Source organism: Lissotriton helveticus, chromosome 6 (assembly GCF_964261635.1).
Source record: "Lissotriton helveticus chromosome 6, aLisHel1.1, whole genome shotgun sequence".
NCBI classification, from domain to species: Eukaryota; Metazoa; Chordata; class Amphibia; order Caudata; family Salamandridae; genus Lissotriton; species Lissotriton helveticus.
In genome coordinates this window covers 736,827,469-736,855,102 of record NC_136067.1, presented here as the reverse complement: position 1 = coordinate 736,855,102, position 27,634 = coordinate 736,827,469, and the positions used below count along the sequence as shown (strand labels likewise).

Sequence of the window (27,634 nt, the reverse complement as noted above, 5' to 3'; positions counted from 1 at the left end):
ATATGTACAATGTGTAAAACAGATTCACCATGGAATGTGGTGTGAGACACTCCAAACTGGAATGAACGATTATTGTAGGAGTTGGAACTAACAGGTTATTTAACGAGCATTGGAGGAAGTCTAGTAAATATTTGTGACTGTACACACCACAGTATATAAATTGGGCGTTGCTACATTTGTGAACGTCTGCTTTACTTTCAAATAATGAAAACATTTGAGTGCTGAAAAAAACTATGAACTCATGCATCATTCTTTTTTTTTCCTTTTAATCTCCTCCTTTTAATCTCCTTACTTGTTATTATTTTCTTCCTCTTTCTAGGCCGACACCAGTAATTACTTTGATCTCTCAGTATGGATTTCAGGAACATCTGCTGTATTGTAAGTTGAAGTGTGGACGTTGTGAATTTCTTCATTGTTTCTAAGCAGTTCCAATGAAATGAAATATTGATGACTAAATTGGATCTACTAACTGCACGAAGCAATAAAAGTATTTCACGTGCATTGGTCTGTGAGCTTGACACTAGATGACCAATTCACCAGTTTGATTGCAGTCTGTTTGATTTTACTAATTAGTTGACTGCAACCGCGAATCTATACAATCGTCTGATGTCTGTTCTGTGAATATTAAAATTTTGAGCATACTTAGATGGACTTAGCTACAATTGCAAGAAAAGGTTACATGCCTTGTAAATGCCTTGTAACATCATGTCTCCAGCATGGGTAGCATCATACAGGATATAAACATCGGAGCACGTGGAGGATCCCAGAATATGTCTATAACAGACAAAAATGATGTCTCAAACCATAAGCCAACAATGCCTGATTGAGGCAACCTTTTAAGACAATGAGTTCAAATTCTTCAAAACACACAAAAAGGAAAATTGGTAAAGAAAAATTAGGATTTGTGAGCGTGGAATTTTTGGGTCAAATTTTAAATGTGTCACACCTTTCAATCCCCATCAGGACCCTTTCCCACACCACTTTCTACTCCCTTGGGTGATGGATGTTTGCCACCGTGTTTTGATCAAAAGAGCTGCTTCATCACAAGAAATCTTAAATGTAATTCCTAGTTGTAGTCAATGAGAGATGCGATTAGTTTTGAAGGGTTTTCTAATTAAAAGTTTAGTAAAGGCTGATTCCTTATTAGTCAAATATCAAGGTTACAGAATTGATAAAAAAAATATGGTTAAAAAAAATATTCAGCATGATCCATGAAGGGAAAAAAAATCTATTCTAAGAGAGGGGGCACAAATGGGGTCAGACAGAACCCATGAAGAGTTCAAAAGTAAAGGCAAGAGTGAGAATAGCATGAACCCAAAATTCAATAATTAATAATTACAGAATTTCCAATAAAGAGAAATAAAGCATAGAACAAATAAGCCTTGTCAAAAGCAAATTAGTTAGTTAAGCATAAATATTGGATTTAATAAATGTGAAAAGGACTCAGCCTGTCTCTCGCTGTGGTCTACTTTGAATCTCTCTGTCTACAAACTGCTGCTGCCCATCTAAATCTGAGTCTCCCTCCCTGCTAGTCTGCTGTCAAGCTCTCATCTGATCTCGCCCTTGCTGATCTGAACTCCTAAACTAGGAACACGCTTTTAAGGACAGTAATTCACGTTGCAAAAACATGTGGCCTGTTCTCATTTCCATCCAATGAAAATTCAGCATTCTCCAAAAGGCACATGCTGGAGTTCCCAAGAATGCTCTCTGATACGCATTCCTCCTAGAGTGGAGCATGGGACTTATGTATGTCTTACTGCTGCTGCCTGTCCTGCCATGAGTCCCGGAGATCAGGAGTGATCTGCCCAAGTCATCTTGGTGGCTCCGTATTGGTCCAGGATAGTGTGATACCCAGAACTTCTGGCCCTAAGCATCTGTCCTCCGATCATGCTGTTGTTTCGGGAGATTCTTTTATCACAGCATTGGCGCAGGGTCCTTCACCTGGCCTGCTTAACCAGTACCTCTTTGTGTGGAGATTGAGTGGTGCCAGTTAAGCTACTTTGACCTTCCACCCAAAGTTGTCATCCTGGTTGCCAAGCATTTTACCACAATATCTGTGTATGCCGGGCCCTGAGGTAAGCTTGTGCCTTGGTGTGGTAACCGCCACCCATATCTGTTACTGGCCAAAATATTGAATATATTGTTTGCTCTGTCGTTTGCCCAGCAGGTACTTTCTGTGGGCACTGTTAAATGTTATCTTTTGGCCCTTTCAGCCTTTTAACGCTTGCTGAACCAGTCGATCCTGTTCAAATAATTAGTTTTGATGCATATCCTTAACACCTTAAGTGCTGCCGTCGGCCAACGGTCGTCACGGGCACTACCTCCCCAGTGCTGCGTGCGACCGCTGGACGTCCAGTTCAGCACTGGATAATGGACAGCGCAGCACTGGGAAGGTTTATTTACGAAGCTCCTAAGGTGTTAAAGCTTTGTGATAGGTTTCTGTGAAAAACCCTATGTGAAGTCACTACCACACTCAAATTTGGCCCTCGCTTATCTTATGTGTACCTGTTTTGCACAACTGTCCATTGTGTGACATCAGTTTGAAAGCACTCATTCTGATTGCGATAACCTCAGGATGTCCCATGAGTGAACTTCAGACCCTCTTGGTTCAAAATTCTTATACCACCTATTTGCCAGACAGACTGGTATTACGGACTCGAGCATCATTCCTACTGAAGGTGGTGACACCTTTTCACATCAGACAAGACACCAGTTTTATATCCTTTGCTCTACCTCATCCCTCAAAATAGGAAGAGAGACTCTGTCTCTTACCCCAAGAGAGCGCACAGCTTTTAGTGATTGCATTAAGAAACATTGGGTGGACATTTAGCTCTTTGTGTGGTTCCTTGGGGCAAAGAAGGGCAACTGCAATGCAGAAGCAGAGGTTTAGATCTATGTATTAAGATCTGCTGTGCATTGGCCAAAAAGCAGCCTCCAGAAGGTTTGAGGGCTCATTCTGCCAGAGTTGAGTTTGCTACCACTGCATTGGCATGGGGAGTGCCTATCCTGGATCTGTGAGGCAGCTACATGGGCATCCTCCCCACCCCTCATCCTTGAGAAGTACAGCTTTGGTATTTGTTCACTCTGTGAGGTCACTGCTGTTAGAAGTATCCATCAGAAGAACACATGACTTTCCTTAGGTAAAGCTCTTTCTGGTGGATACTATGACCACACCACCATCAAACCTTCCCATTCTGTGAAATGGTCTCCGTTACATCTAAAAGATCCCAACTTAGGAATCTTGAACCTGGTTCTACCAATTTGCTGATGGGCTCTGCGTCTGAGGGCATGAATAAGCTTATGAAAAAACTGATTTCAGTGTGCCTGGGTGCCTCTTATATGTGGTTCCGATCAGCACTTTCAGAGTGTATTTGACAGAGTTGCACGATGCCACCTACTGCCACCCAGGAGAGCTGGTTTTCAGTTTTCTGGATCCAGTCTTGACACCTGGAGATAGTCACAAAATAAAGAATCTACCGCAGAAAGAGCATTTACAAAGTTAAGTAACATGTTCTTTAGGTGTTAAAATGCTTTATCTGTTTTCTTGACCTCGTGTCATTAAGCATTGAAAAACGTAGAGCAAGCAGTAGTGAAGAGAGTGAGTGGTGTTTGAGTCAGCCCCCTTCACTGTTTGTCTGTATGTTTTCCTTACTTCGCCATTGCTTGGATGGGCTGTCCATCAAGTCCATGGCGTATTGTGCACTGTTACATTTCCCCCGTGTTCCCATTGAGGTTTTGTTGGATGATACTAAAGCTGCCTCTCGGTCACCTAAAATATATGATCTCCGTGTATTATACAACTACCAACTGCTACGAATCGATACAACAAATGTTTGTTTGCACACATACATTACTTTACGTTCCATGCCTGAAAGCTGTATTGTCAAAAATAACTGTTGAAATGTTTTCATGTTGGCTGTGCATAGTGGGCGCTTTCCGGTGTCCTATGAGTTTATTAAGACCTTGGAGTCCAAACAGTGTATTTGTGATATTTTGGGCATCCTGACGCACCTTGTTGAACGTTCGGTCACTAAGGGCAGTGATGTCCAGAAAATGATATGGGTACAGTGACAAAGCAACGCTATGTAGGATGTGAGACAAAGAGTGCGGTGAATTCTTCTCGAACTCGCCTTTGCTGAATGTGCTTCTTAAGGGAATCTTTAGTAATGCCGGCTTTGGTGTCTTTTAGCTGTTCTGGGAGAGCTGGTGAACAGCGGACGTTTGAAAGGCGCAGTGGTCGGCGGGAGACAGGACAAGGCGGTGTTTGTTCCAGACATTTATTCCAGGACACAGAGCAGTTGGGTGGACGCGTTTTTCCGACAGAATGGTTACCTAGGTAACAGATGTTCGTCCTCTTTCTCGCGCGTACCCTCTCTGGGAAACAAGTCTTTGCAGTGCATGAGGTTGTTGCCATTTGATTGTGTTCCCTGATTTTCACAGCAGAAGTATTTTAGGGTGCCAGCACTTTGACATTTTGTGCTTATTAAAAGAAGAAGAAAAATACATTCTGACAATGAATGTGCTCCCATGCCCCTTAAGCACATAGTTTATGCTGAGCAACTTAATCATGTCCATGGCAACTTGTAGATATTTGTGGTCGGAAAGCTTTAATAACCTTTCTCTTGCGTTTAAGCGGGATTCTTTGCAATATGTGTATACTGGTGCTGAAGAGTCACAGACGGGGAAGCAATACAATGAGACAATATGACTGCAAAATACACATACATTAGATATGTCCAAGATGACTTTGACACCAGCCTCCTTACAGCTGCATTTACACGTCTAGGAACCTGTGCAGCCTCTCCACACTACATTATGCTTCTCTCCAGAACCTCATAACCACCTTCAAATATAAATTATTCACTAGCCAACATCCTTTTTATACCCAAGTGCTTGCAACTACATGCCTTACACTGGCTAGGTAACCGCACCTTTGCCTCATACTAGTAAGCGGCAAACGGCTATATGGACGCAGTGGCAAGGGTAGTGCGTTGTTAGAGCATACCGAATAATTACAAGTTATATTAACAATCCGTGATAAAAAGTGATTTTTAAATTGTATGTGTAGCTTTATGTTCCTTCAAATGTTGTTAGTTGTATGCATTTGTGTGTGGGCGTAGTTGGGATACTGGGAATAGTTTACTGCATGGAAGTGAGGATAATCGAAGTTGTGAACCAGAAGGCTGATGGAGGTGCCTGGATTTTGTGTTGAATACATTATTTCTGTTTACATTTCTGGGACACATGAAATCTGTTGCAGCACTCTAGAAAAATGTGCCTTTGTAACATCGGTAGCCAGTATGGCTAAAATTGTAACGTTGACGATTCTGGCATGCCAATCGTAGATTATCTGATTGTCAACCTCGAGCTCGGTGCACAGCACTTCCCATCATGAGATTTTAGTGTTGTGCATCTGAACAAGTATTACACTATTTCTGAGGAGGTAGAGTTCACTGATCTGCTCACACCATTGGACGCGCTGTGCATTCTAGCAAGGATAATGCCATTTGCAATTCTAGGGCATTGTGTTTCACTGAAACACAGTCTGTTCCAAAGTGTGGGTGCCCATCTTTTGTGTGCAAATTCTGTGAATTTTCAATTTTGATGCGTTGCATGTAATGTTAATGATAATTCAATGGGAGAAGCAGGCATATTGGGTCTTGTGAACACAGCATTTCATTCTATTGAAGGCATTTTCTTTGGAGTTGAATGTTATATCCACAAAGTGAAGTAAAGATGGTAAGGGAAATCCTTTACTGATAACAACTTTAGGCACGACAAACTGATTTGTGGTCGTCCTTTACAGTGCCTCTGTCCACAAGAGCCATTGGGACAAATGACATCAAATCAATCACATTCATCACACCTCTCTGCTTTGTTTGCTTCATGAGATTATTTCAGAATCAAATAATTTACTAATCTGTGTTCAATTATTTGCTATAAAAGTTTTTCCTACTTTTGTAGTTCTTACAAAATACTGTGGCTAGCACGGGGGCATTTGAACACATATGTATTTAATTTTACAGTTTAGGAATCCCATAACTCCAAATGTTAAAATTTCAGAAAGGGAAATTTGACGTGTATAGATCAAAGATCCCTACCAGTTACATGAAAAGAGAGCACTCCTTTTAACTCTCTGTTCACAAACTTTCAACCCAATAGCTGTTCAACCTTCTCTGTAGACTCCTCTGTCAAACTCTTGGAGTACCTTCTATTAATATTTTTCAAACTGGTGGTTCACCAGAAAACCTTTTGATCACGAGATTCACCTCTAACCTCAGCCACATTATGCAATGGTTTGATTTCACTGAATTGGAGTCCAAATTTAGAGACTTGGCACCTCTCTCATGATCGGTTATGTAAGGGGTTATTGGTAGGTTCCTAGTGGGACAACTCCCATAAGGTCTTCTCAGCAGACCTAGTGACCACTGCTTCAGCCTTCATCTCCAGTTGTCTCACACACAGCATTAGCCAGCCCACTTTTGACGTTCTGTGATGACACCATTGATACTTTGCAGCTTCTGGCTGTACCTAGGACTTTTTCAGAGTAAAAGCGCACACCAGTCATAACTCAAACAAGGCTCAGTCCATATGCGCACAACAAAAGCATACAAATGTGGGGTTTGATGTGGTGGCATACACATCCATCCGCTTAATTCAGGCACATTTTGGCTGCAGCCAGTCCTGCACTTGCCAAGTAGTGTAAAGATCCAATTTCCAGTCAATTTGATGATCAAATAGCTTTATTTGAGAATCAAGGCAGATACCTCCAGCACAGCTTCATAGCTCAAAGATCAACTCCTATAATCAAACGCTAACATTCTATCCTAGCAACATAGCTAACATTCTAATGATGTCATGCAGATGCACTCAACTCTACACATCTCCCTACTTAAAACACAAAATAAATTATAATTTTTTTTCATATAAATCATATTTCAGGAATATAATACATTTCCATTTTTTATATTCAAAAGACATCAATCTTCAGAAACATGAACCGGAGCACGGCATTTGCACATGTTTCCCGTACTCCATGCTGATCCATCGGATAGGATAACAACATTTCCTTTATTGACTTCACTTGAATCGGTGCAGAAAATTTGCTGTCACTCTTTGTAGTTACACCACCACGTTTTATGGTCACCCAATCACCAATCTCAAATTTAATATCTTTCACACTCTTCCTATCATTATAATATCTAGTAGATTCAGCTTGCATTTTAACTACTTTATCTACTTTATCTTCCATAGCAGTTCTGTCCACCCACACACAATCTTTCACTTTCAACCAACCAGGAACCTCTTTGACACCAGGTTCACGTCCCTTTAAAGATATAAATGGAGAAACCCCTGTAATTGAATGCGGCGTAATCCTGTAAGACCACACCAATGTTTTTAATTCTTCAAGACAATCCATTAGACAGGGACAACTGAATATTATCCATAATCAATCGGTTAATTCATTCCACTAAACCATTAGCTTGTGGCCTAAATAGAGCAACCCTCTCATGAATGATCCCAAATTTAGAAAGAAATTCCTGCATTTCTTTCGACACCAATTGCACACCATTATCTGACACTAGTGTCTTGGGTATCCCTTCATTCATAAACACCTTTTCCATAAAATCAACAACTCTTTGAGTATTTATAAATTCTGTGCTTTCCACCACAAACCATTTAGAATGGTAGTCAACAAGGACCATCAAAAACTTGCTACGAGTACCAAGCTTGACAATTGGCCCAAGAAAATCAATTGCCACTCTTTCCCATGGAAGTTTGGGAAAAGTTGTACACACCAATGAAGGCTGCCTTACAACTTTAGTTTTATCCGCTTGAGCACCAACGTAACACTCTCATACTGCATCCTCAATCTTTCTATCCATTCCAGGCCACCAATACGATTGTCGGACCCTTCTCTTAGTCATATTCCTGCCTAAGTGTCCCTCGTGAGCAATATTTATAATTTTCCCTCTCAGACTTGCGTGGTACAAATTGATATCTCCTCAATAATTTTCCTTCACTTACACTCAGTTCAGCCTCAACATGGTAGAAACTTCTGAATCTTACATCTTCAATAATGTGTTGATGCCACCCATGAGAAACACAAGTAATCACTTGTTGTAAAAATTAATCATTTGACATTGCATTTGTCCATTCCTCCTTGCTAAAAGCTTGTTCAACTCCTTTAACATCATGTACTACATCAATCATGTCGTCCATATTATGTTCCACACCCTCAACTGGCATTCTAGATAAATAGTCTGCTACTACATTCCTGAGATCCTTAACGTATTCAACAACAAAATTGAAATCAAGTACAGACAAGATCCACCTTGAAATCCTACTAGGGGTAACATTTCCTTCTAATCCTCTGCCTCCTTTGAAAAGATGAACTAACGGTTTATGATCAGTTTGCACATGAAAAGGAAGACCCCATACAAAGTACTTATAGTGCCTAATCCCCCAACAACACGCTAAGGCCTCCCTCTCTATCACAGAATATGATAGTTCTGCATCTCGCAATCTTGTGGAAGCAAATCCAATGATATTTCCTCAAAACAGCTCCAACCCCTACTGCACTTGCATCAGTAGTAACAAAGGTCTTATCCTTAACATTAAAATGCCTAAGAGTAGGAGCACTAATGATGCTTCTTTTAATTCTATTAAATGCCTTGTCACAACTCTCATTCCAGGTAAAAATAACTCCTTTCTGGATCTGCAGTCTCAGTGGTTCAACAATTTCTGTAAAACCCTTGACAAATTTTGAGCAATACTCAGCAGGTCCTAAAAACGACTTAAGCTGATCCTTATTTTTTGGAATGGGAGAGTCTCTAACTGCAGCAATGATACATTTCTTAGGCTTAATACCATCTTTGCAAATTTTGTGTCCAAGATACGTCACACTATCTTTTCTTAACTGACATTTTTCTTTCCTTATGGTCAGTCCATTATCATGCATTCTTTTCAATACCTCATTCAGAACAATATCATGGTGTACACTGTCTTTTCCTACAATTAAAACATCCTGAAAGCACAAAACATCATTCATGTCTCCAAAAATCCTCTCCATCACTCTCTGAAATACCGCAGAGGCGGATGCTAAGCCAAAAAGCATCCCTACAATACCGATATGCCCCTAGCGGCGTCACAAAAGAGGTAAGATGTCTTGATCCACTTTCCAAATCTATCTGATGATACACCGAAGACATATTGATCACACTGAAAACAGTACCACCACCCATACCTGTTAGCATTTCATAAATATTTGGCAAAGGTTGTCTATCTACCCAAATATTTCTGTTTAAATCGCGTAAGTCCACACACAAACAAATTTTGTTTCCTTCACTTGGCGTTACGACAATCGGGACCAACCACTCGGAGGCATCGATTGGTTCAATAATTCCCTGAGCAAGGAGTTTTTTAAGTTCATATCGCAATGGTTCTCTCATTAAATGGGGTACATTTCTAACTTTGCGTACTACTGGAATAGCATTTCTCTTTAAAATAATTTTGTGCGAGTAGTTTTTCAATTTCCCAAGGTCATCAGAGAACACTCTTGAGTACTTTTCAAATAAATCATTTTGATAGATAGAATTAATATCGTGCACAACTGCAGACATAGCAGGTTCTTCAGCATTAGGGTTGAGGATAATATTTTAATCTTTTTATTGGCGCCAGACCAACAAATCCGAACCTTGTTTGGTTAAATACACCCTTCCACATACTTTCTTTCCTTTAAAGAATATTAACATCCTTTGGGGCCAATTATATCAATAGTTTTTCCTCCATACCCGACAGCTCTGATGTCAGGCATATTCCATGAGTTGACATCAGATTTACTTTTCCACACTTCATTATACGTTTCCATGGATAACAAAGTGTAAAGACTCCCTGAATCAACTAGCATATTAACATCATACGAGTCTAATTTTATGATGCAGTTAGGCTTGGTCAACAATTATGTGCTTTCTCTAACCACATCACAATCCAAAACTGAATTTTCAGAATGTGATTCTAAATCTTTACTGTACACTTGATCATATTTAGTAGAGTCACTGTAACCATCAACACATAACATAGGCTCCCGCATATTATCAGTAACATCACCCACTTCATGTACTTGATCTGATTGCGTCTGCCCCGACTGGATCTTGGTCCTACACGCTTTTGCAAGATGTCCCCTCTTTCCACAAATTCTACACAAGGCATTCCTCGCAGCACATTTGGGACTAGAATCAATGTGACCAGGTGCCCCACAACGGTAACACTTAACAGTCCTCATGTCAAATTTTGGATTATTATTTTTACCTAGAGATCTATCAATTTTGACAGGATTTTTTATAGGATATTTCTCTATTTGCTTAACTAATTTAGTTTCATCAACATAGGCTTGAGTTTCACATTTCTTATTATTCTGATCTCTACTTAATGAATCACTACATGCTTCCATTTCCTTAATCCATATCTGAGTATGTTCTAGACTTTTAGCGATTTGAATTGCCTCTTCTAGAGATGGATCTTTAATGAGAAGTTTTTCTTGTATTCTCGTATTGTTAGTACATCTTACTATCTGGTCTCGAATAAGAGAATCTGCTAGGTTTTCAAATTGGCATGTAAGAGATAGACCCCTTAATTCAGCAACATAGGTACCAATATCCTCATCAACTTTCTGTTTGCGACTAAAAAATGTATGCCTCTCGAGGAGCACATTCACATTAGTAGTAAAGCGTAACTCAAACATTTTCATTGACATTTCATATAGATTAATGGGTTGATCATCTCCCATTCCTAGAGAGATCTCCGGTAGATCTTCATATAATCGACGCCCTTCAACTCCAAGATGATGGAGTAATATAGCTCGTTTTCTTATGGGTCCATATTTATCTGCCCCAGTAGCCAAAATGTAAATCAAAAATATTTTTTTTGAATCTTTCCAAGGGATCGCCGGATCACCTGGAGTAGGAAGGAAACTTGGAGGAGCAGACATGGATTGATCACCCATAATGATAAAAAAAGGATTAGAATATATATAATACAATGTACCTGGAAGGAAAGTGTTGGTTAAGAAAACAACAATTAAAAACAATAAGTTAATATAAAAAGATAAAACAATAGTTTAAAATAACAAACCAGATTATTTGATGTCTTCTATTTATAATTCCTTTCCAGTCCTTCTATTTATAATTCCAAAGACTTCTAAACTGTTGTAGTCTTTTCCAGTTCAATACTTCCAAACTGTAGAAAACTGTTCTCCTCTTTTCTTCAAATTCAAATATTTCTCAAAATAGATGCAGTTTTCTAAAGTCGCGCCCAATCTCTTAAAATGGCCACCGAAAGAAACACTTCATCCTCTTTTCAAGGGTAATAGGGCTTGATTCGAAGAAAATCCAATATGGCCGCAAAAAGAAACACTCGGTCCTCTTTTCAAGGAAGGTAGAGCTTGTGTCGAAGAAAATCCAATATGGCTGCCGAAAGAAACACTCTGTCCTCTTTTCAAGAGAGGTCGGGCTTGCTTCGAAGAAAATCCAATATGGCCGCAATCAATCAATCAATCAATCAAGGCATTTGTATAGTGCGCTACTCACCCGGGAGGGTCTCAAGGCGCTGGGGGAGAGGGGTACGTCACTGCTCGAACAGCCAGGTCTTGAGCTGCTTCCTGAAGGAGAGGTGGTCCTGGGTCAGCCGAAGGTGGATGGGGAGGGAGTTCCAAGTCTTGGCTGCCAGGTAGGAGAAGGATCTTCCTCCGGCGGTGGCTCGGCGGATGCGTGGTACAGAGGCGAGGGCGTGGCTGGTCGATCGTAGCTGGCGGGTGGGCGTGTAGAAGGTCAGGCGGTCGTTGAGGTACTTTGGGCCCAGGTCGTGGAGAGCCTTGTGTGCGTGGGTGAGGAGCCTGAACGTGATTCTCTTGCTGATGGGGAGCCAGTGCAGGTCTCTCAGGTGGCCGGAGATATGGTTGTGTCGTGGGATGTCCAGGATGAGTCGTGCGGAGGCGTTCTGGATGCGTTGGAGTCTGTTTTGAAGTTTGACTGTGGTTCCGGCGTAGAGGGTGTTCCCGTAGTCCTGTCGGCTGGTGACGAGTGCCTGGGTGACGGTCTTCCTGGTTTCGGTGGGGATCCATCGGAAGATCTTGCGGAGCATGCGCAGGGTTTGAAGCATGATGAGGAGATGGCGTTGACTTGTCTGGTCATCGAGAGGGAGGAGTCCAGGATGAAGCCGAGGTTGCGTGCGTGGTCTGTTGGTTTGGGAGAGGTGCCCAGGGCAGGGGGCCACCAGGAATCGTCCCAGGCGGAGGGCGATGATCCCAGGATGAGGACTTCCATCTTGTCTGAGTTCAGTTTCAGGCGGCTGTTCTTCATCCACTCGGCGACGTTTTTCATCCCCTCATGTAGACTAGCTCTGGTGGTGGCGGGGTCGTTGGTGAGGGAGAGGATCAGCTGGGTATCGTCGGCGTAGGAGATGATGTTGAGGTTGTGTTGGCGTGCGATGGCTGCGAGGGGGCTCATGTAGACATTGAAGAGGGTTGGGCTGAGTGATGATCCTTGTGGTACGCCGCAGATGACTTCGGTGGCTTCTGATCTGAACGGGGGGAGGCGGACTCTCTGGGTTCTTCCGGCGAGGAACGAGATGATCCACTCCAGTGCCTTCTCTTGGATTCCGATGTTGCTGAGGCGCTGCACTAGGGTGCGGTGGCAGACAGTGTCGAACGCTGCGGAGAGGTCCAGGAGGATGAGGGCCGCTGTTTCCCCGTTGTCGAGCAGGGATCTGATGTCATCGGTGGCTGCGATCAGGGCGGTCTCGGTGCTGTGGTTGGCTCGGAAACCGGACTGTGAGGGGTCGAGGGATCCGTTTGTCTCAAGGAAGGCGGCGAGCTGTCTGTTGACGGTCTTCTCGATGACTTTGGCAGGAAAAGGGAGGAGCGAGATGGGGCGGAAGTTCTTGAGGTCGGTGGGGTCCGCTGTTGGTTTCTTCAGGAGGGCGCTGAGCTCGGCGTGCTTCCAGCTCTCCGGGAAGGTGGCGGTGTGGAAGGAGGCGTTGATGATGTCCCGGAGATGGGGTGCGATGATGGCGTCGGCCTTGTTGAAGACGTGGTGGGGGCAGGGGTCGGTAGGGGATCCGGAGTGGATGGTGTTCATCGTGCGGGTGGTGTCTTCGGTGCTGACCGGGGTCCAGTTGCAGAGGGTGGTGGTGGCGGGCGTTGGTTCGGTGGTTGGGTGCGTGGTCTGCGCGCCGAAGCTGTTGTGTATGTCGGCGATCTTGCGGTAGAAGAAGGAGGCGAGTGAGTCGCAGAGGTCTTGCGAGGGGGTGATGTCGTTGTTTCCGGCGCTGGGGTTGGAGAACTCTTTGACGATGCTGAAGAGTTCCTTGCTGTCGTGGGCGTTGTTGTCCAGTCGTTCTTTGAGTGCTGTCTTCTTGGTGGCGCGGATCAGCTAGTGGTGCTTGCGGGTGGCGTGCTTGAGGGCGGTCCTGTTGTCTGTGGTCTGGTCGTGGCGCCAGGCTTTCTCGAGGGTGCGGCAGTTCTTCTTGGAGTTCTTGAGTTCGTCGGTGAACCAGGGGGTTTTCTTGCTGCCGGGTCTGCTGGGAGGGTTCTTTAGTGGTGCGAGGTCATCGGCGCAGGCGGTCAGCCACTGTGTGAGGTTGCTGGCTGCTTTGTTGGAGTCCGTTGTGCTGGTGGGAGGGTTCTGGCTGAGGGAGGCGGTGAGCTGCTCGGCGGTGATCTTGCTCCAGCTCCGGCGAGGAACCTGTTGCGGGTGGTGGTGTGTCGTGGTTCTTCTGAAGCTGAAGTGGACTCCGCTGTGGTCAGTCCAATGAAGTCCGATGGAGTGGCTGAAGGAGATGTGCTTGCTGGATGAGAAGACGGGGTCAATCGTGTGGCCGGCATAGTGGGTCGGGGTGTTCACCAGTTGCTTGAGTCCGAGGTTGTCCAGCAGGGTGGTGGTGTTGTTGTCATTGTTGTTCTCCAGGTGGAAGTTGAGGTCCCCTAGGAGGATGTAGTCAGCGGAGGGGAGGGCGTGCGGGCTGATGAAGTCTGCGATATCTTCGCTGAATTGCGTGCGAGGTCCCGGGGGTCTGTAGATGAGGGTGCCTCTGAGGGTCGTCTTGGGGTCGGTGTGTATCTGGAAGTGGAGGTGTTCGGCGGCGGTGAAGGTGTTGTTGGAGTTGGTCGAGATGCGGATGGTGTTCTTGTGTACGATGGCGATGCCTCCTCCTGTCTGGTTGGCGCGGTCCCTCCGGGTGATCTTGTATCCGTCCGGGATGGCGATGGCGATGTCGGGCGCTGAGGAGGCGTTCATCCAGGTTTCCGTGAGGAAGGCGACGTCTGGTGCTGTTGTGTCGAGCAGGTTCCAGAGTTCGACGGCGTGCCTGTGGACGGAGCGGGTGTTGAGCAGGATGCACTTGAGGTGGTTGTTTCTGGGGCTCGGTTTGGCGGGAGCAGTGCAGGTCCGGAGGCAGGAGAACTTGCAGGCTTGGCAGGTGAAGGGTCCGTGGGTGCGTCTCGGGGTGGTTCGGTAGCAGGCGGGGTTCCGGCCGGCGTTGAGTGCGTAGAGGGTGGTGGAGTCGTAAGTCAGTTGTGTGGGCTGGCATCCTTAGGGGCCGGGGGTCCTGGTGCTGGCTGCGGTCCAGGCGCGGACGGGCGCAGACGGGCTTGCCTTTGGCGTGCCTGCGGCGCACAATCGGCGCGCCCGCTGCACGTCCTCGCGGTCTCCATTTAAGGCAAAGTGGGAGGGAGGAGCAGCTGGGAGGCGGGAGCGGGGAGGACACGGAAGAAAAGGGGGCGGGGCCGCCAGATCACGGCGGCGGGAAGTGGGGAGCGGGGCTATCACCAGGGGAGGCAATACAGGGTACAAATATCACAAATGAGACAGCAGGGGAAACAGTGAGTGCCAACAAGGCAAATACCAGGAAAAAAACGAGCAAGGCAAAAAACGGCAGATCGTCACAATGAGCAGCAGCGAGGGGGCACACACACAGCTGGGGGGCCGTGCAGCGCGGGGGTGTCCTGAGAACAGGTCACACTCACCTGCGCCGCGTGGTCTCCATTTAAGGCCAAGTGGGAGGGAGGAGCAGCTGGGAGGCGGGAGCGGGGAGGACACAGGAGAAAAGGGGGCGGGGCCGCGAGATCACGGCGGCGGGGAGCGGGGCTATCACCGGGGGACGCAATACAGGGTACAAATCTCACAAATGAGACAGCAGGGGAAACAGTGAGTGCCAACAAGGCAAATACCAGGAAAAAAACGAGCAAGGCAAAAAACGGCAGATCGTCACAATGAGCAGCAGCGAGGGGGCACACACACAGCTGGGGGGCCGTGCGGCGCTGGGGTGTCCTGAGAACAGGTCACACTCACCTGCGCCGCGCGGTCTCCATTTAAGGCTAAGTGGGAGGGAGGAGCAGCTGGGAGGCGGGAGCGGGGAGGACACGGGAGAAAAGGGGTCGGGGCCGCGAGATCACGGTGGCGGGAAGCGGGGAGCGGGGCTATCACCAGGGGAGGCAATACAGGGTACAAATATCACAAATGAGACAGCAGGGGAAACAGTGAGTGCCAACAAGGCAAATACCAGGAAAAAAACGAGCAAGGCAAAAAACAGCAGATCGTCACAATGAGCAGCAGCGAGGGGGCACACACACAGCTGGGGGGGCCGTGCGGCGCGTGAGTGTCCTGAGAACAGGTCACAATGGCCGCAATCACCATATACCAGTTAGGAAGCAGTTCAAAGAATGCAGTCTTTAACACTCTTGATATTTCTCAGGCAAGCATGTAAATCCTTAAAGTTTCAGTATTAAAACATCCACGTTCTACATTAAAACATCCAGGTTCTATATTTAAACAAATCTTCAGAAGTTTTAGTAAATATTAAGGAAAATAAACGTTTCCAAGTTTGAGTAAATATTAAGGATAATAAACGTTTCCTTTCCTTATTGAAGAATCCAGATTTTCCAATTTCGAATTAAATCTTGGAAAGTGTAGTAAATATTCTTTCATCCAACAAATTCTAATCACAGTATATCCAAAGGAGGTAGGACACGATTTCAGCAGTTGTAGGTTCCAACTAAATCTCAACAGGTAGATAAATCTCCAATAAGTCCATAAATCCACAGGTGAAGGTATCAGTGCCCTACCTGCAACACACCAACTATTCCCATGATTCAATCTATGCCCACACACCGATACACAGCAGACCGCACATGAAGGGTCAAATGCACAAAGGCAGCACTCACAATATAAGAGTAATAAAAAGAACTACATTAATCTTGTTACTATTCTGAATGGGAAACTATTGAAGTGTATGAAACAAATGTACAGTCATTTCACATTTAATTGGAAGCAATATAAGCCCATTATTAGTTCTCCGAACCCATCCACTGAAAGGCCTACTTTTCTTGTTAGGAACCATCTAATCATCATTGGTCTCTCCCTTGTCAGCCATTACTACAGCATTCAATGACCAGCTTCTCCATAGTTCGTCAGTCCTACATCCCAGACTTAGAGACTTTGAAGGCATGTCAAACTGCTATTGCCTTAAACCCCATGTTTTCTGATGTTTTTGCAGCCACAATTCAGTCTCATACATTGCCTTCTCCATCACCATACATCTATTATTATTTCCCAACAATTCTGTTTTTGTGAGTACTTAGTTTTCTCTCTGCAGTGCAATATCTTGCTTTGCTATGATAAGACTCAAATCCATACCTATTTTAATGCCTCTTAGGGATTTCACATCCACATTGAGCCCCAAGATTATTTGCTTGCAGTCTTACTCCAACTAACTGGCCATCACAGCTGTCCGGTCTTTGCTCTGACATCTTTGCATCCAATTGATCCATAGTCCACAAAAGACTAAATTCAGGGAGTGTCTCAATGTTTTTCCTGCACTGATCTATCTATAGAAGTGACTGATTCAGATAACTTCTAGAGTTCTGCAAGATATTTCAAGTGTCCCTGATGTGTGAATATCACATTTTGTCGTCCTGATTTTTTTGATTCTAGTAACAAGTTTCAAGTTTCTTTTTATGTATGATTGTGGAACTTTGAAGAGGTCCACATCAAATAACAAAAAATTACATACATGTAAAGATAAGATTCTAATTTACAGTTGATTACACATAATAAAATATTCCACCCCATCATGAGATCCGTCAATCATAAACAATATCGAAGGTTCAAAAAACATTTAACCCCTTCGACGCTCATGACGGAACGGTTCCGTCATCAGCGTCGGTTGAGCTGTGCTGATGACGGAACCGTTCCGCCACGACCACACCCGTTTTTAGAATCTTCAGCACAGCGCGAAAATTCGCGCCGCGCTGAAGAGGTTAACAGGATGTCAACAAACAGCAGCATGTTGTGAAGAGCAAAAAAATCATTTTAGTATTCTGGGAACCTGCTCTTCAGAGTCTGTGCTACCGATTATGGGGGTCTCGTAGCCTTATTTGGCCACCACTGTCACTGGTGCAGTGGAATGCAGAAGCAGAGACATAAGATAATTGAATCACTGTTCTTTAAGTAGTTGCCCACAGTGCTTACATCGCACATGGAGAGTGAAGACGCACTGCTGGAATTATTAAGGACCCAGTCTTTTATGGATTAATTCATACACATTTTAAGATGAACAAATGGGAGAGCTAGGACCTTGTTTGTTCCGTCCTTGTCCATTGGTAAATATTGATAAACAACAGGGACGGACCTGTCTAGCAGTTTGTCGGGAGGGTTTATTAGAAGAACCCTCACACACCAACCTATTTGGTGTCATGCTTCATCGGATTCCCAGCTGGGTAGCCGAATGCTACTCAGCTGTGCTGCGACACCTGAATACAGTGGAGCTGTTTTTTTTTGTGTGTGTGATGGAGTGGTATATTAAAAATACCTTTGGGTCACTAACTGATAATTACTTTATTCCCAGTGGTCCAGGGTATATTTAAAATAAATGAGTGGATAACCTAAAAGACTGTTAGTTGCGTCTACGTTATCATCTAGGTCGACATGTTTCAGCCCGTGAAGAAAATTGAATAGGGCTTTCATCAGGACCTTTCTCACAGTAAATTAATATCGTGGTGAAAGTGAAAAAAGTGAAAAGTGAGTGGCAAAAGATTTTTAAACCACGTGTATATGCATTCTGTAGCACACACGCTAAGGTGTGCTAATTATGCTCTACGAAGTAACCGTAATTTGCGTCCACATCTGTGTGAGTACCTGTAAAAGAAATTACAAGACAGGACAATACAACATGTAACATATACAAGCCTGCAATGCGTTATATGCTCTTTCCATCATTCATTAAGAATATGGTGGTGTTTTGCAGCACTCGTGTGGCACCAATCATAAACATATTATGCACTCCAAATGCTTTTATGAGTGTGGGAAACATGCATGTGACGGGGCTAGACAAGGCGCTGAATTTTAATTGTTTCAATACAGTTTTAATCTATGTGATTGGTGAGGCACAGAACAAACGTGAAGGCTCTGTAATTTACAGCCTACTTGTGGCGACCAAGAAATCGCGTGATGTCTGGTGAGAATGCGCTGTGCATGCTCTATCAATCTATTAGGTGATAGGCGAGGCCCGTGACTTTCGTGTGGACCAAAGGGTCTGTTGTCCTTAATTTTGGGGAAAGGGTTATAATTACGTTGTTTACGAAAATACAATGTAACTCTGGTCCTTGGAGGGGAGAACCCCTAATATCACTCTTTGTCCCCCTCCCCACAATTTATTTCTGCTGGGCGAAGGGGGGTGGGGTCTCCTAGACCGAAATCGGCCAGTGGAGGCGGGCTGTGTGCCACCCTTCCCCATAAACAGAATTGTGGGCCCCAGGAGATGGGGTCCCATTGGCCAAAAATGGCCTGGGGAGGGGGCCACGTACCTCCTCCCATAAATAAAAAAAGCCCTGGGGAATAGGGTCCCCGGGCCAAAAGTGACCAATGGAGAGGGACACGTGCCCCCTCTCCATACATTTTGCTAGGGGTATACATTTCGGCAAATATATTCTACATTGTATTTGTGTCTTGGCACTGTATCAGTTTTTAATCTGGAACACTGATCTGGGAGATATATGGCCAAAGCAAAATCATTATTTCAGGTGCTTGTGATAATGAAATCCAGAAGATTTTATGAATGCACCTCAGAGAGGTGCAGCATAAGTGAAAAGTTTAAGTTCTTTTAAAATTTCAAATTCATTTAGAGAACTTTTACTCGAATTTTGTATTATTGAAGTACCAGTAAATTAATCTGGCCCAATAGTGATATAACCGCCAGTTATGTAATCTGTGGTGTTAAATTCACGCCATGCCTCTTCCTTTGACATCAGCAGGGATGTTAAACAATGTGTGATGTCACTTTGCAGTCCCTGGCACTTTGAACAGATGGCCACACTTGCATTGAAAGCAATTTCAATTTCACCTCTGTGCAGTCTGTCTTTTGCGTTTTGAAATACTAACTCACCAATCTTTTTTTGCGGTGAATGTGTAGAGTTTGATGCTGTGACAAGGCTTGGTATACCAAATGCTGTAAATTACATCAGAAAAAGATACAAGTCAGCACAGCTCCTATTCCTGAAAGCTGCCTGCGTTGGCCGTGAGATTGTGGATCAGGTGGAGGCTTCCGTCGAAGAGGCCATCAGCTCCGGAACATGGGTAGACATATTGGTATGTTTTTCACGTAGATGTCATTCCTTGTGGTTTCATTTTTGGTCCTATGTGCTATTTAACCTAGTTAATATTTTTTGTTTAATTGGGACTCCATAATTGTGCATTGTTGCAGGGACATACCATGTATGCAACAATCTGATCTCTTTTGTGCTTGGATGAGAACCTATTTTTGGTAGTTTTCCCTGTAGTAATGCAGAATGTCTCATGAAATGTATAATCTATTTTTCATTTATATTTTCTAGGTTAATGGTGAACTCATAAATGACTTTTTTGTTATTTCCATCACTCTCCCACCGCAGCTGTGTTTAGTCAGTGTTTAATTTGTAAAAGAATAAGTGCCCAGCCTAAAGTTTTGCTCAGAAGCCCGTGCCCAGCTCTAGCACATGCGAGAGGTACCGAATACGAGGGCTCTGTAGTAGTGATTGCACCATTTGCCCCTCTCATCCACCAGTAGACCCTCTCTGCCCCTTTATCTTACTTCTGTAGGTTCTTTTTCGTTCTTGCTTTCTCTCTTTTTAAATGTTTTCTCCTTTTTCTCCCCCTTTCTTTCCTGCTCGTATGTTGCTCTCTCCCTTGTCGTGAGTCAATATCTAATGAGGAAATATACGGGCCAGTCTCCAGAAATTAGTCCCGGTGGGTGCTACTTTCAGCCACCGGCTTAAATTAAGCACTGCTTTTCATATGACTTTTTATCTATTAGAAGGACTTTATAGCTCAAGCATTGCATCAAGACACTTTCTGATGGATACCTATAACTGCTGGTTCCTCAACATTTGAATATCCCACGGGTAGACTACGTCCTGAAACCTTTCAATAGGTCTCCGTGCTTATATGGAGCGCTACACCGATTTTTTGCTGTAAATGGCCTCCTCTTGACATCACTGGAACCATAACATACCACTATAAGAGTGCTGACATCAGTTCCCTTTTTTTCTGTGCCACTGATGCAAATCCAGAGCTTAATTCTCAACAGGAGATTCATCTTTTCTAAAAATGTGCTTTTCCTGATGTAGATGCACTCATGTCTACCCCTACAACTTCATGGTTTAAGCCATGGAGAACTGTGATGGGCAGATGTCCTTTATGAATCCACATGAAATCTGTCAAAGGTGTCTGAAGTTGAACCACGATATCAGGACCTGCAATTCATGTTGAAGCATGCACCCTAAGGCCATAAGCTGACAAGAAGCCAAGCTGTTCATGGCGTGGGCGCTCGATGAACATCGAAGAGCAGAAAATCGAGTCAAAGGGTGAAAACCCTGTAGTCACCACCTTCTTTGAAGTTCTTGAAGCTCAAGCACAAAAAGAAGAGATGCCACTAATCCTAGCAATCCAACTTTTCTAAAAGTAAGTTTGTGAGACCCACATCTTCCTCGAAAGTGTACTCTTTAGAGCCAGATCTTATAGAGCAACCTTCGGAGGATCTGATGCCTGCAGCTCCTTAGTGGTGTGTCCGAAATCAAAATCAGGTCCTATCTGCGGCGTTGATCCGGATGTTCATACCGGTCAGCCTTACTGGAAGTTCACATCTCCAGGGAAAGACCCAGCTCATTTTCTGAACTCCATCTGATGTTTTAGGCTGTGCCATGGTCCTCTCTGGAGCGCTTGCCGGCCCAATGGGTCCAATTGCTTTATCATGCAGCTCTGTTTGGTCCTTACCTCCCATTTTGTCATTTTGTGTAGCACCTGCTTCTGGTGCACTGCCACACCCGATGCTGCCGCTCAAATGATGCCATCATCAGACTCCTTGTGTCCTTTGGCCCCACAGTTGACACCACTGGGCTGTTATCTACAGTCCTGACTCTGCAACCGGTGCCACTGACGCTGCAACCTAAAAGACCAAATACATTACACCTCCTTAAGTATATTCAACACCATTTGTGAGAGGTGCAATGCCACATGGAGAAGGAACAATACTTTTTTGAGGACTCTTATCCCAGCAAAGATCCCTACAAGGATCCTGATGGGCAGCCTATGACTCTAGACCCAGATTCTACTGGTCTTGGATATGCAAGTGGCCTGGATAACTCGCCTGAATTGGAGCCGTACTCCCTTACGGGGTTACCTCCACCTGAGGTCAAAACATACCATTTAATTGTCCAAAAAGAGCAGAAGTATTGGACCATGAATTTCCTCTTCCATCTTCTTGGAAGTACTTCACACTATCACCAATAATGTGAAGCCTTTGCTCCTTTTAATAAAGCCCTACAGAGCCCATTCTCGCTATGGAAGAAAAGCACATGTCATCTACGGTGGTTCACAGATTTACAGCAAGATGGTACAGACCGGATATGTGCGACAGTCTTTCTATTAACCCAATGATACCCAGAAAGCCTTGCTGTTCAGGATACATGCTCCTCTAAACTGTTGCCAGTTTTGTTCCCCAACACACTGTCTGATAGAGAATTAAAAAAAGATAGAGCAGTACGGCAAGAAGGCTTTTTTGGTGGGCGGTATGGCCCTAAGATCTCTGAACACAAACTGTTTCCTGGGTTGTTTCTCGCATGCTCTTTGGGACATGGCCCATGAAGTTCTGCTCAGTTTATCAGATCACCTCCAGAGACCCACTTCTCGGAGTTGGCGAAACTTTGAAATATAAAAGTCATCCATATTTGTGCAGCAAAAAAGGCTGGTTCTCCTGGATAACAAGCGCCTTGAAGGTACTACAGCAATCTTAGATATAACTTCCAAAGTGTAATGCGAACCAGCTGGCAGTATGTGAGACTGATCCCTTATGACAGTCCTTTGTCTCCCGTTAGCCTTGAATCAGAACGCTAAGGGTGAAACAGTGTGCCAACTTTGAACTCGGGCAGAAACTAGGAAGAGGAATAGGGTGGGGCGAATTGCTGATTGACATCCTCACTTGTAATTGTTTAACACAGTAAATGACGACGCCCCTCTTTCAAAGATGGCCTTCTGCTAAAGACAAGACGAGTAATAATTTGCATAAACAATTTAACAAGAGTAAGCGTTGCAGATTGTATACATAAAAAATAAAGAAGTATGCCCCACCAAGGGCGTAAGCGGATTCACATCTTAGTCAGTGTTCTAAGGATGATGAGGCGCGCCTTATATCAGATATTCAGTCAGAAAGAAACCACTGTGACGAAGTTGACATTTCACAGTTCTTGGGAATCACACAAGGGGAAATGCAGGAACAAGATAGGGATAAGGTGTGAACTGGGATGTTAGTGACAGCCCACTGGCAAACACAATTTCCAGGCATGGGATTTATGCTTTAAGTACGGAATCAGCCCATGATTAACTTAAAGAGGATGCTCTGTAGCTAGATGTCATCTTGCATTGGGCAGCTCTCATTGTTTAGCTGTCTGAGACTTGCCATCTTTGTTAAGAGAAAACGCTGAGCTCTGAAATCAAGGGACCATGCAAGACCTCCACATTTGCTACGAGTACTTTTGTGTCTGTATCCGGAACTGATGGAGATAGATGTAAGTTCCTTTTTCGGCAAGATGTGATTAAACTTACACTAATTTGCCAATACCCTAAAGTCTTGTCTTTGCGAGACCGGACACTAGCATATATTAAATACAGCTGTTTTATGACAATCACATTTTTGGGTACCGGAGTTCAGCCAAGCATCTGTGTGCAAAGGAAGATTTCAGGCAAACAATGTCCCACACCCAAGCAGGTGGATTAATGTATTGTTGAGGCAGAATGTCTCCAAATGGAAAAATGCATGAAGCGTGTAAAGTAACTAAAATGCAAGCTGCCTAGACCAAGAACTTGAACTGTACATCAGAAAGCCTGTGGATAGTTTGATTTTCTTCATCAATGCCAATTGGCAGGGACATAATTGCATGATCATAGAAGTATGTGACTTCAATGGTTGCTTTTAGGGAAGTGAATTACCTTTGTAGATTATCCATAGATTTTAGTGTCGGTCATCATGGCCTCATCTTTGGTCACTAAGCTGATAAAGGCAAATAATATCCTGCATTTCCACCAATTCTCTTCATAGCTGCAAAAGAAAGAATTTTCCTTGTAGAGGGTTTCATGATACCAAGAGGTAGATTACTGCAAGAAGTCTCTTTTGTGGGGATGATGCCACCAAATACCAAAGAAACAACTGACTCAAGAATTGGTGAATATATTCCCATCACTCTGCAAACTTAATATCAGTTTCCTAGGTCATATTATGATAAAGTACTTTGTGTGTGAATTGTCAAAAAATTGTTTCTGAACACTTACATAAGGGGATATGGAAGGAACTCTTGCTGTTGGAATAAACAATAGTCGTATGGCAGTCAAGTGCAACAGAACTCGATCAGTTCTTCCAAAATAAAATCTTTATTATTCACACACAATTGTGTGGTAGGCTAGGAATGCTGAACTAGGTCACAACAACATTTATCCAATAGCAGAAAACAATGGACAAGACAAGTTAACCCACAATGTAATTTATGTTTACTCTTGTTATGCCACCATGTATTGAACCAAGATGCATTATTTGTGGTGGACATTTATTATATTAGTGTCCCCTTGAGTATTTTCATTATTATTATGTTTAATGTAGTTTATGTTAATTTACTTTGTGATTAGCAAGAGCTGTTTTATGTTTTACACCCCATAGGAGGTTTAAGGAGGAGTCCTCCTCCCCTTGACATTTTTGTTAAGTAAGTAAATGGACTGTCTTAGGTAATGGGCTGAATCGACTAAGTAATTAGCTCAATAGTGTTTATTCATCAAATGTACTTGTGTGCCATGTATACAAATCAGCATCATTTTCTTTTTAATTCTAGCCTTTGCTACCTAGCTGTTTGTCAGTGGAAGATGCAGCCATTTTGCTCCAGCAGGTGATGAGGTCTTTTAACAAGCAGTCCACAGCCAAGATTTTTGGTGACACAGTTGTGGTCAGTGAGCAGTTCATTAGCAGTTGTTCTGCTCTTTTCAGTGAACTAATGCACCACAGAGCCGAACAGGTGAGTGGCATTCTTCGTTTGTTTGCCTTTTTCACATCCAGAAATAACTACATTGGCAATCTAGTCTTGGGTGCTTTCACACTCTTCACTACTTTGTGTTCTGCTGTAAGAGTATGACTTTTTTATCCTAGCCTCATTAGATTGTAGCATACCAACTTTTGGGGGAGGAAAAGGCCAATGTTTCTCAGTATGCCTTTCTGTAACTACATGTAAATGCTGAAATATAAATTATAAATATTTGATCACCCTTAGCAAAATATATTTTAACTTTTATCCGTATGCTCTTTCTTGACCATTAGAATAGGATTTCGGTTTTTGGCTATTCCAAGCTATTTTTAATTCTGTTGAATTTCAACCTTTATTGTGACTGATGGATGGAGGATCATAAATGAAGCATTGTGGACTTCAGGACTACTTTTTTTTGTTAATAAAGTGATTGCACCACAGACCATTTTTGCCGATACTTCCCTGATGGGTTGAGGAGTGTACATGAGTCGTCTTCAGGTTCAAGAAATGTGGTCTCAAAGTGTTGTCTTAACATATACGTTTTTGAACTTGGAGAGGTTCACCTTAATCTTAAACCATTTTTCCCAGCTGTCAAGTCCTGTTACTAGCAATTTCAAATGGATAGGGGTGCAAAACTTACTGCTTGAATAATGAGGTAGTCATGACATCAAGAGTCCTTTCACGGAAAGCAAAAAAAAATATATGGAGATGGCTTATTTCCAGACCGCTACAAATTACTGCCATAAACCTCCTAAAGATGGACAATACAGAGGAAAATGCATAAAACATATATAAATGTTTATTTCGTGTATATATATATATATATATATATATCAAAACTCCAGCACTTCGAGATGGCGAACTGGAAATGGACCACCAGGACCTTTAAATGGCAGAATTCTTTATTTCTTTCACCTCCTCATTCCATGACGCGTTTCGGGCATCAAGTGCCCTTGATCACATACAAGGTAAGCAGTACGCCATGTTTTTTTATACGTTTGTTTATTTCTCAAATGCAACACCACGTGACCTATGAACAGTGAAGAAGCACGATGTTGTTTACATAGAGACGTTTTTACCATGCACTAAAACGCTATTCAACAATGTTACACATTTGCTAAGCACATTGATTTTACGAGACATCATACATCATGTATTTTATATTGCAGAAAAAACATGAAATGCTCGCTTTTATAAATACTGTGTGATTTTAAATAAATAAATATAATAAATATATTCAATATTTAAAATGACAATAAATATGTATAAATAATCTAAAATATACATATAGCCACACAATAATGTATATCGATGTAAATTTAAAAACCAATGTGCAAATAACGCGATAATCATATTCCTGCTTGAATGCTTGTTAATCCTGTAACAATAGATGAATTAATATCTGCAAAATACAGTACGAATTTTCTTTAAGTTATAAAGTGCATAGTGCCATTGTATACGTCAATTGTGTATACATATATGTTTCATAAAGTGAACGGTGCCTACATTTCAATATTTATGTTTTCTTTTAAAGTGCATAATGCAATTGACTTACATATCCCTAAAATATGTATATATGCAGTGGTGATTCTTAAAAAAAGTAATACAGAAAATGTCTAACAACAAGAGGCAGATTGTCTACACCCTAATAATTCCTGGTGGACAACAGACGAGCCTAAAAACATCAAAAATCTCAGTTTGCCCAACAAGCCTGCTGGGCATATTAGCTATAAATGTGGTAATCCGATTTGGGCAAGTCAAAGAATAATTGTTAAATATGCGCAAAGATACTATGTGTTAAAACATATCCAGGCTATCTCAACCTCACAAGGTTAAAATGTCCTAAAATAACACATAAAAAATTGGTAAAACACAGAAAAGGCATACATCTAGACAGTTATAAATACGGCATCAAACTAGGCAACTGTAGAAAATTGTGCATGTCCTCTGTATTGTTGAGCCCGTTCGGGAATTTAGTATCAAGTTCTAAAATAAACCTAGTTTCTCTTTGTCTTAGATTTTTCCCGATTGCCACCTCTATGAGGGGCTGGTACAGAGTCAATGCCAAAGTATGTTAGACAGTTAACATCATTGTTGTGTGCTTCTTTGAAATGTCGAGCGACAGGGTAAGTCGGATCACTGTTCACAATTGCACATAGATGTTGCAATATTCTCCCGTGCACCGGCAGCTTTGTGCTTCCCACATACCTAAGTCCACAGATGCATGTGAGAACATAGACTGCGTGACCTGTTCGGCAGTTGTAATTGCCTTTGATCTTTACCTAATTTTCTCTAAATGGAGTTTCATACTCTGATGTATTTACTCCAAATTTACACGCACGACAAGATGTACATTTAAAGAAGCCTTGTCTGGGTTTAAGCCAAGTTTCCCTTACTGCTATCTCAGGACCATTCTTTGTCAGCATTGCCCCCATGCTTTATGTTTTTCTAAACGTAACGGTCGGTTTAGATGGGAGTCTACTGCTCAAAACATTGTCAGAAAGCACTACAGGCCAGTTTTTGTTAATTATGGACCGTATTTTTATTTCTTGTCGACTATATGTTGTAATTAGTCTAGGTGTGTCATCAGTGTTTTTAAGAGGGTTGGCCTCACCTTCTTCTCTTTGTGGCAACAACAATTCCCTTTATCTCCCCTGAGATTTATTGACAGCATCAACCAGCATTTTATTGGTGTATCCTCTCTTTCTTATTATGGCTAGGGTATCCTGTTTGCAGTATTCAAATTCCTCTTCTGTATTGCATATTCGTTTCAACATTAAGATTTCACCAAACGGGATACTAGCAATTAAATGCTTTGGATGGGCACTAGTAGCACGCAATGTTGCATTCCCTGCTGTTGGCTTTCTATAGGCAGTGGTGGCAAATCTACCATTATGTATAAAAACGCTAACATCTAAAAATTCTATTCTGGTCTGACTAAATTATGATGTGAAGTGCAGATTCATACAGTTAGTGTTGATAGTTTTCACAGATTCCTTCGCACTTTCAATTCCGTCATTCCAAACAATAAAAACATCATCGATG

At 42.9% G+C, this 27,634-nt stretch overlaps 1 protein-coding gene across 1 annotated transcript in view; it reads left to right on the top strand.

The window, feature by feature from the left end:
* Positions 1–27,634, top strand: part of UFL1 (UFM1 specific ligase 1) — a 428,808-nt gene that overhangs the window by 210,050 nt on the left and 191,124 nt on the right. Inside the window, exons 7-10 of the mRNA XM_078648232.1 lie at positions 320–378; positions 4,190–4,336; positions 19,465–19,640; positions 24,404–24,583. Coding sequence (XP_078504358.1) covers positions 320–378; positions 4,190–4,336; positions 19,465–19,640; positions 24,404–24,583 — 562 coding nt within the window. The remainder of the gene's footprint in view (positions 1–319; positions 379–4,189; positions 4,337–19,464; positions 19,641–24,403; positions 24,584–27,634) is intronic.